The following is a 9,031-nucleotide window of genomic DNA, read 5'->3' as shown; positions in this document are numbered from 1 at the left end:
TTTTGGCCAGATATTTTTAAGACAGGTGGCCAAGCAAATTTGAATTTCGAATAGAATATATGATTGTTTACCATTGTATTGTATACCATTACTTAGGCTGCCAAAATCCTGGATTTTTGATTGCACATTAAACGGTGAGAGCAAGGTTTTTATGAGCCACCTTAATGGGATTTTAAAATAAGTAATCGCATTTAAAATTATTTATATGCAATACATGTTTAATGGGTACAAATTTAGTGTTTTTATTGACATAATAAAAGTGATTTTCCATTTGTTTTCTAAAATTAATTAGATTTAACCATATTTTTGATCCACTCCGAATGTCTCATAACATTTGTTAGAACATGCACACCATTGGATGAATAACTGACAATTCCAAGCAAAACGAACCTTTTCTTTCCCGCCAGCATTATATTTCCTCCCAATAAGTCGCCAGGTTTGCCATAATTCTGACTCATTCCGCGTGGATGTTTCAAACATAATTGATCCCGATAGATTGTTCTGTGAATTCGATATGAACAATCGACGGGTTGAATGAGTGTAACGCTAACAGCATAAATTTGCTTGGGAACTTCGGTTTCCACATAATCAAAAACAGTAAAGAACGGGCTAGATTCGACCAGCTGCTGGTGCTGTGCGTTCACGAGCATACAGATCGGTTTCATTCCGTCTGGAAAAAGAGGATCTCAGTAAGTCGGAGCACAGAATTGTGGTCAAATTGGGTTACCTGTGTGGGTCACCGACCGATTTAGTCTAAGCAAAGCTATGTCATTTCTGCCTTCTGAATACTTCGGATGCTTGAAGACTGCGTCAACTCTGTATTCTCCATAGGACCTCCACATCCCCATCACACCAACAACTCTGTGTAATAATTCAAAAATACATTTAAAATAATTAAAAACATTTTTATATCGAACATGCCACTTACAACGGAGCATTTTCAGGCAATCTTCTGGCATTTGTGATAACAAACCCTAAAAAATTAAAAATAATTATTTTTGAAAAAAGTTACTTTTACGAAGGGAACCATTAAACTTGCGACTTTATCAAGTTTCAATTAGAATCGTTCACTATTGATACGTACGGTCTGTGATGAGCACGCCTTTCGATTGAAAATTAAACCCAAGTATATTTGCCTCCAAATTCGATGCTATGGTAGCACCACCGCAGTCTTCATACACCCATGTATCTTGTACCAAATCGGACCGATGGGAAACTGATTTCTGTAGCCCATTCCCAACGTTATGCGTCTTTATTGTTGCCTCTATCCAATCCGCATAGCTAGTCACATCGGTATACACGCCGGGTGCATTGCAGCTTGTTTTGCCATAGCTAACGATACCGAACTGCGATTCGCGGAGTCTTTCACCAACGGTAATGGTGCTGGTCAATGGGCCACCGGAATCGCCGCGGCAGGTGTCTCCGCCATTGGCACCGGCACATATCTGTTTCGAAATAAGACTCACACCTAAGTGCCTGGTGCACACAGCTCGAGCTAAATGGTTAAGGGTGATGGTTTGAAGTATTTCGCTTTCCTGGCCGTCACTTTTTTCACCCCAACCAAATGCTTTAAACGTTTGCGTGGCCTCCACTTGGCTCTTAATTCTCATGTCCAAAATAATACAGATTGGATGAACGAAGACTGCAGAGAAATGTATGTTATATCTTATGCAAAGCGATAAAACCGTGCACATACCATTGTAGACGACGCTGGTAGACAGTTTTAGAAGGCCAATATCATTGAGGTGAGTAAATCTGTTGTAGGAACGGTGGATTACTGCAACACTGACGTCGTACTCAGCGATGGGATTACTTTTGTTGTATGCTCCCAAGCTCACAAATCTTTAGGACACACAAAATAAAGAAAACTGAGCTATAAAAACATACCCTAATGTTCACATAACTGATATATGTTACAAAATGCTTGGCACTTAAGTTAAAAATCAACTTACAGGCTGCTTTGACCATCTATGCAATGGGCAGCAGTTAAAATAAAGCCTGTTAAGAAATAAAACATTATCGACTATTCGAGATTTGTATAAAAAAAAAAAAACGTACGTTTGTGTATAAGCGTACCGCCACACAGAAAATTTGTGTCATTTCTAATGGCTGCCATCCAGGCAGCGTATTCTTGCCCAGCATTATAGCCTCGGATAACTTTAGGTATAATCGCTCTTCCACATGGTTCCTCCAAAAACGATGAAGCTCCCAGCAGGCAAGGGAGGAAAAATATGAACAAAGAACTACAAACTAAAAAGGTCTGCATTTCACGCGATGCTATGAAGAACTGAAACACCATTGCTTATCTCAAGCTTTTTGCAAAGCCTAATGAACATACGCCATACACCAGGCTGTGTAGCCTTTCGATAGCACGAAGGCAGCATTATCATTATTTGCATTTTAAAATAAACAGGGTAAAGCAGGGCAAATTCAAAGATCTTTGTAAATTTTAATGGTGGTATGTTTTAGGTGGTAATCTAATCTACAGTCAACACTGAACGAACACAAGAATCAATAACTCAACGATAATTCATAAAACTCGATCTGAAACGAAAAAGGGTGTTCCCAGTTAATGCTACAGAGTCTCAAGAAATGATTTGCCATTACTTACCCGCCAAAGGCAGGCTTCTGGGCATTCGAGTTGCCAGTCTGTGCCAAGTTTCCAAAGGAGAGTCCAGATTCCTGACCACCCAGAGTCTCGAAAATGTTTCCCTCGGCCGGTTTGGCAGCAGCACCAAAGGCTGGCGGTGAGGCTACTGGGGCAGCCCCGCCAAAGCCACCAAATCCCTTGGGACTGCCGAAGGTGGGGCCCCCTCCAAAGGTGGGACTCGCTCCAAAGGCCGGAGAACCACCAAAAACGGGCTTGGCTCCAAATCCACCCGGCGTCGGTTGCTGTTGCGGCGATGGCGCTGATCCAAAGCCCGTCTGAGCCACTGATCCGCCACCGCCCTGGGCAAAGCCACCACCACCAAAGCCTCCCTGAGCTGGTGTTGTCTGCGAGAAGGAGCCAAATCCACCGGAGCTGTTGCCACCGCCAAAGATCGATCCGCCGGAGACAGGCGAGGCAGTAGCTGGTGCAGGTGATCCAAAGATCGAATTTCCTCCGCCGCCAAAAGCCGAAGCCTGCGGAGTGCCCACTGGATTGGCGAATATGTTTCCACCAGCTGCCGGCGATGCTGCCGCTGACTGACCAAACACATTTTGGCCAAAGATTGAAGTACTTCCTGCAGCGGGGGCGCCCACGGGGCTTTGTGGATTACTTCCTCCAAAAATGGAGCTCGATCCAAAGGGAGCATTGGTTCCACCTCCAAATATAGATCCACCGCTGGCTGCTGCTGGCGCGGGCTGACCAAACACGCTCGTCTTCACCGTCTGTCCGAAAATGTTTCCGCCGGCTGCAGCTGCTCCACTTGGAGGACTGCTGAATGGCGACGGATTGCTTATGGCGGCTGATGCAAAGAGACCCGTGGGCGGTGCAGCTGCTGTTGGCGCAGCCGGCGTGCTCAAAGGTGCAACAGGAGCTGCCCCAAAAACACTGCTCTCCGGCTTGGGTATACTGCCAAAAATGTTTCCACTCGGTGCCGTGCTCTTTGGAGCCGATTGAAAGGGGCTGACCACCGGAGCCGCTGACGATGCTGGCGCTGCGAAGCCAGCTCCAAACACCGAGGACGAGGCATTACTGGCTGTCGACGCGGTGGAGCTGCTGGCAACTAAAGGAGCAGCAGAAGTGGTACTTGGAGTCGCACCTCCTGCACTGAGGCTGCTAAAAGCGTTCGAGAAGGAGAAAGCGCTGCCGGGGACAGTATTACCGGATGTAGCTGGAGCGGTACTCGAAGGCGTTGCTGCTGATGCTGCAGCCGGAGCAACTGTTCCTGCACTTGATGCAGCTGTTGTAGCCACTGTGGGAGCTGCCATTGCTGTGGTAGTGATGGGTTCAGTTTTGATTGTGGCATCCACAACAGTTGTTGCAGATGTTGTTGTCGTTGCTGCTTGAGTGATGCTGCCAAATAGTCCCTTCGAGGCGTCTCCAGTTGCGCCGCCAAATGAAAAGTTGCTCGTGTCTGAACCACTACTGAGACCTCCAAAAATATTAGCTGGTTTGGTGGAATCTGTTAAACAAAAATATGATATATATATATTTAGTTTGGGTTTTTATATGTTTAAGCGTATGATTTCTCTACAAATGTCCATGGGACCTAGTTAAATCAAGAAGAAACGATACACAGCTAATCAATTAAAAAAAAACACATATTCCCCTAGAAAACAATAAGGTTTTTGAGGGACCCCATACATCAAAAGTTTACATCTATGCTACTAACTTCTAAATTAATAGCTTTTAGTCGATAGTTAATGTCCGGATAAACACGATTTGTGGGCGTAAGAGTGGGCATGGCCACATTTTGAAACAAACTTCCGCTTTGTAGGCTTAACTAGAATCTGCGTGTTTAATCCCAAGTCTATAGTTTTCGTAGTTTTTGAAATATGACTTGATCCACTGGGTTATTGATCCTGATCAAGAATGTATATACATCATAGAGTCGAAAACGCTGCCTTCTCCCCGTTACATACTTTTTAGCGAATACAATTTAAACGTTTACTCTACGAGAAACGCGTGTATAAGTAACGAAATATGCAATAAAATATGCAAAACTTTGGTTTTATCACTAGGTTAACACACAAATTAATAGAACTTACCTGCTGGGGTGTTTGGCTTGCAAATGTTTACAGAGCTGAAAAGTCCGCCGATGGGGTCCGAGATGCTGGTCACTCCGGTTGACGCAGGCACGGAAGTGTCTTCAGCCGAACTGGTCGAACCAATTACAGGCGTGGGCTTGCTGGTAATAGTGGTGGTGCTGCTGGTGGTCACTGTGGGTTCACTGGTGGTTGGCTTAGTTAAAGCTGCCGAGAACATGCCAAATGGAGAAGCGGAAGCGGCTGCGCTAGTGGCTGACGCGTTGGGAGCTTCCGATTTTGGGACAGATGGGGCGGCTCCGCCAAAGCCCAGTGATGAGCCCAATCCACCAAAGCTGAACGGAGTGCTGGTGGCACTTCCCACAGCACCGCCAGTTCCCGAAAAGCCGCCGAAGCCGAATGATTTGTTAGCGTTCTCCGCCTTTGGCGTTTGTGGCGGTACTTTTGTAGTCTCGACTGCCGCTGTCACTGGCTTGATTTCTAGCCCCGCCTTCTGCTCTTTGGGCTTAGCTGGCTCTGGTGCAGGCTGATCCTTTGCAATACCTGCCGAAAGGTTTGGTTTCTGCATCGGAGCCGCTTCCACTGCCGGTGCTCCGCCACCAAATGAGAGCGCCGACTTGGCACCGCCACCAAAACTAAAGCCGGAACCAGCACTGCCCATTCCGCCGAACAAAGAGAGACCCGGTTTGGCAGCTTCACCAGGGGTCACAGTATTTGTCGTCGGTGTCACCGTGGAAGTCTTCACAAACGGGCTGCTCTGGCTGAAGGAGAATGGCGTAGCTGTGGATGTAGCAGAAAGAATGGGGGCTGCAGGCTTTTCCACAACGGTCGGCTTAGATGGCATTGGTTTCGGCAGCTGAGGAGCCACTGTTGGAGGAGCTTGCGACATGGGTGCAGCAGCTGGGGCCGGAGGAAGAGCCACTGCTGCCTGAGTGCACTTGTTGGCCGTTGCTGGCTTAGCGGCCGCCTTTTTAATCTGCTCCGCCCTACGTTTTGTTTCCAAAATCACCTCCGACTTGAGACCCACGCGATCCGGTCGCTGGGGACATATAATATTGATTTTCTGCAGCTGGACAACCTTACGAATCTTCTGCAGCCTTTGCTGCGTGAGCTTGGCTGCATTGGAGTCCACCACTTGGCTCAGGCTCATCGAGAGTATGGAGTCGGCCAATGTGTCCACTCTACAAGAAAATTAAGGGTTAAGGTTGAAGCAGAGAAAAATACATTTTCCACCTACGCTTCGTTGGTGCGAGTGCGACTGTTCTCCTGGTCGAGCAATGCGTTCTGGAGCAATCCGCGCTCCTTGAGCTTGGCTTTGATGTGGTTCTGTCGGATCCTCTGGTCAGAAGTGAGGTTCTGCAGCTTCGTCAGTCGCTGGTAGATGCCCTCCAGACATGGCATGTGCATGCGAGACTTGGAGTTGCGCCGCACCACGTCCTGGAACTGCTCCCACTGCACATCGACGTGCTGCTGGGCGAGACGCAGCTGGGCTTCGTTGGCGGCCACATAGCTCTGAAGACGGGCTAGCATGCGACGGCCAGCGGGGTCACAGGAGCTTGAGTTCATCAGACGCGTGATACTGAAACCAAAGGGGTTTCTTAAAATATATGTTTAAATAAACGAATATGATACCCACTCGGGTTTCCTATAAATCTCCAGTTTGCCACGGCACTCGGCCACAATGGCATAGGCCTCGTTAAGACCCTGGCGTAATCCCTGAACATCCAACTCGAATTCCACATCCTTGGCTTGTTCGTTCAGCTCTTGAAGATCGTCCAATCGCTTGGCAAAGGCGCGTAAGTCTGAAGGAGCTGCAATCTGCGGGGAAAGCACAAAACAAAGATGTAAACGAGTATGTATAAAAAGGTGATTCCCTTACGCCTTTAAGCAACTCCTTAGTCTGATTCTTCTGCTTCTGAATGTCCTGACTGAAGGCCTCGATTTGCAGGGCAATCATGTCTTTTATGATGGGCTCCGTGTCATCCGGCCTAAGAGTTTCTACTACACTAACAGGGGGCGCTGGTGCAGTTGGCTTCGTGGCCACCGGTGCAAATGTCGGAGGAACAGTGTACAGTGGCTTATTAACGGCAGCAGCAGCTACATTGTCTGCTTTCTCCGGAGCCGCCGAGCGTGGGGTTACAGAAGCAGCGACCGGTTTGTTCATAGCCATGCCGCCAAAGGTATTTACTGCGGGAGCGGAAAACAACGATCCCATTGCCGGAGTAGTTGATTGCACACCAAATCCACTAAATCCAGTGCCTGGCTTGACGGGAGTAGCAGTTGGAGCTGCAAAAGATTGCGGGGCAGGGACCGAAGCAGCTCCGAACGACAGTTGCGGTGCCGAAGCTTTGGCTGCAGCGGCTCCAAAGCCGGAGAACAGCGATGGCGGCTTATCCTTTGCAGGAGCCGGAGTTGAAGTTACGGTATTTGATGTGAAGGCGAACGATATGTCCGAGGGAGCGGTCACCGCAGGAGTCTTGAGCGGCGGACTGGCAGCCGCAGCCTGCTGCTCCTCCTCCTCAACGGGAAGCAACATGTTTAGCGGCCTGAATTGACCCGAAGTATCCGCCACTGGCGGTGGCGGCGAGCAAACAGACACCGCACCCGGCAGCATATTCAGGAAATCGAAAGAAAGCAGAGCTCCGTCCGAACCCAAAACGTGCACCATGGGCATGGTCTGGAGCTTTTGCTCGTTAATGGTCAGTTGGTGCGTAGTAGACGTATCGTAGACAAAGCCCAGCGGGAAGGTCTCCTCCTGTGTGGCCTCACTCAGGGGCATCTCGATGCGAGCCTCATCCAGCAAAGTTAACTGTTGCCAGGCGGGCGTGTCACCGGTCTCCGAAGTTCCCATCACGCCCACCTCGACGCCATTAGCCGAGATCACGAGCAGCAGATTCCACTGGGGCACATGGTTGAAGAGGAACTGATGATTCCGCGGTCCATTCAGGCTGTAGCAGATGTCATAGTAGTTGATGTAGCTGGGTGCACCGGCTTTGGGAGCATTAACGATGTACAGGGACGGATTGCAATCCTCGCCGTGTTGCAGGAAGATCACTGCGAACTGGAACGTTGATAGCCACTGGATGGCGATCGTGTCGAAGGGGGCGTCGTGTACATTCGGCGGACAGGACAGGGTCTTGGCCGGAGTCAAGTCCGGCTTGAATTGCTGGATCCTGCCGCCGGGGAAGCCGAGGACGATCTGCTTGCCTTTGGGCGACCAGCAGCCGCACTTCACCTGCTGGTTCTTGTCCAACGAGTGCATCTCAAAGTTGCCCCCCTCCTTCAGGGCGTACATTCCGAGGCCTCCGTTGCTCAGCACCACGGCCAGGCTGTTGGGCAGCACGGGATTCCAGAGCAGCTGGACAGCGTGCACGTGATCCTCGGCCGCCAGCCGAATACTATAAACGGGACGAACATCCGGGGTCATGAACGTTGGCACCGCATAGATGCTGAGCAGGCTAGTGCCGTTCTGGGTGTGATTCACGCCCAGCAGGTTGCCATCGGAGCTGCAGGCAATGTAGTTCGGGACACTTGGCAGTGGCACAAGTCGCGCCTGCGGCTGTTGTCCTGTACTCTTGGCATTGGCCAGATCCTTGACGATAATAACTGCAAGTGGAACAGGTAAGGCATAGTTATACAGGAAGTTCTAATAATATTACCCTTGAGTTCCGGCTGTGTTGGACTGCCGGCGAAGAGCAATCCACGGCTGCTGGAGATCGCCAGTAATTTCACATTGCTGCGGGGCTCGCCGCATTTTTTGAACGCTATAAATTTGTCGCGCAGTTTAAATTGGAAATCCTGGAACGACCCCATTATAATGTTTGACAAATTAGTTTGACGTTATTCAACTCACCTGTGTGTCCCTACAAGCTGGAGCATTTTGCGCCATTTTCGTTAGTTTTCGATTTTATTCTGCCAAATTCGTGCAGTTTGTCAATTCCCAATTTAAGCCGGTGGTGTGGCTGCAGGTCAAAACCGTAAAAATCTTGAAAAACAAAAAGCGCGCCACCTTATATAGGGTCACTCTACATAAACTCACCATTAAAATCTAACCAAAATAACCTAACAACGATTTGTTTAAGACCCTTTTCCACCTATCAGTGTTTTGGGAGACCACGCTTAAAAGTCACGTTCTCAGTGATGTTCCAATCAAATTGCCATTCGAGCACTCAATTATATTATGAAATAAAATAAATTGTTATTATGAACTTGTGTTCGTCAATACATAAACAAAGATGGTTGAACTGTTGACTTTCCTTATGTTTTGACGAGCCGCAGCTGTTATCGGAAGGGTGAAGACCGAAAATACAAGCACCTTGAAAATATGAAAATGATAAGT

At 48.5% G+C, this 9,031-nt stretch overlaps 2 protein-coding genes across 2 annotated transcripts; both read right to left on the bottom strand.

The window, feature by feature from the left end:
• Positions 1-217: 217 nt before the first annotated feature.
• Positions 218-2,335, bottom strand: LOC108149174 (serine protease 30). Its single transcript, XM_017276586.2, has 7 exons — positions 2,059-2,335; positions 1,953-1,998; positions 1,697-1,842; positions 1,085-1,642; positions 929-974; positions 728-861; positions 218-670 (listed from the first exon to the last, which is right to left on the bottom strand). The coding sequence occupies exons 1-7, from the start codon at positions 2,297-2,299 to the stop codon at positions 285-287; spliced, it is 1,557 nt and encodes a 518-aa protein (XP_017132075.1). The 5' UTR covers positions 2,300-2,335; the 3' UTR covers positions 218-284.
• Positions 2,336-2,429: 94 nt separating this feature from the next.
• LOC108149171 (nuclear pore complex protein Nup214) lies at positions 2,430-8,654 on the bottom strand. The gene is made up of 8 exons (XM_041709801.1): positions 8,546-8,654; positions 8,352-8,490; positions 6,572-8,298; positions 6,329-6,510; positions 5,930-6,271; positions 4,696-5,873; positions 2,612-4,109; positions 2,430-2,544 (listed from the first exon to the last, which is right to left on the bottom strand). The coding sequence occupies exons 1-8, from the start codon at positions 8,579-8,581 to the stop codon at positions 2,520-2,522; spliced, it is 5,127 nt and encodes a 1,708-aa protein (XP_041565735.1). The 5' UTR covers positions 8,582-8,654; the 3' UTR covers positions 2,430-2,519.
• Positions 8,655-9,031: the final 377 nt, after the last annotated feature.

Source organism: Drosophila elegans, unplaced genomic scaffold (assembly GCF_018152505.1).
Source record: "Drosophila elegans isolate 14027-0461.03 unplaced genomic scaffold, ASM1815250v1 contig_520, whole genome shotgun sequence".
Taxonomy (NCBI): domain Eukaryota; kingdom Metazoa; phylum Arthropoda; class Insecta; order Diptera; family Drosophilidae; genus Drosophila; species Drosophila elegans.
Note: the sequence above shows the minus strand (reverse complement) of the source record. Positions and strands in the feature narration are given on the sequence as shown.

Excerpts from the sequence above, each read along its gene's own strand:
- LOC108149174 (XM_017276586.2), bottom strand. The coding sequence starts at position 2,299 with ATGGTGTTTCAGTTCTTCATAGCATCGCGTGAAATGCAGACCTTTTTA. Across the intron at positions 975-1,084 it reads AGGCGTGCTCATCACAGACC|GGTTTGTTATCACAAATGCC; the intron begins GTACGTATCAAT and ends TTAATTTTTTAG. Across the intron at positions 671-727 it reads TCGGTCGGTGACCCACACAG|ACGGAATGAAACCGATCTGT; the intron begins GTAACCCAATTT and ends CTCTTTTTCCAG.
- LOC108149171 (XM_041709801.1), bottom strand. The coding sequence starts at position 8,581 with ATGGCGCAAAATGCTCCAGCTTGTAGGGACACACAG. Across the intron at positions 6,511-6,571 it reads CTAAGGAGTTGCTTAAAGGC|ATTGCAGCTCCTTCAGACTT; the intron begins GTAAGGGAATCA and ends CTTTCCCCGCAG. Across the intron at positions 6,272-6,328 it reads GAGATTTATAGGAAACCCGA|TATCACGCGTCTGATGAACT; the intron begins GTGGGTATCATA and ends CTTTGGTTTCAG.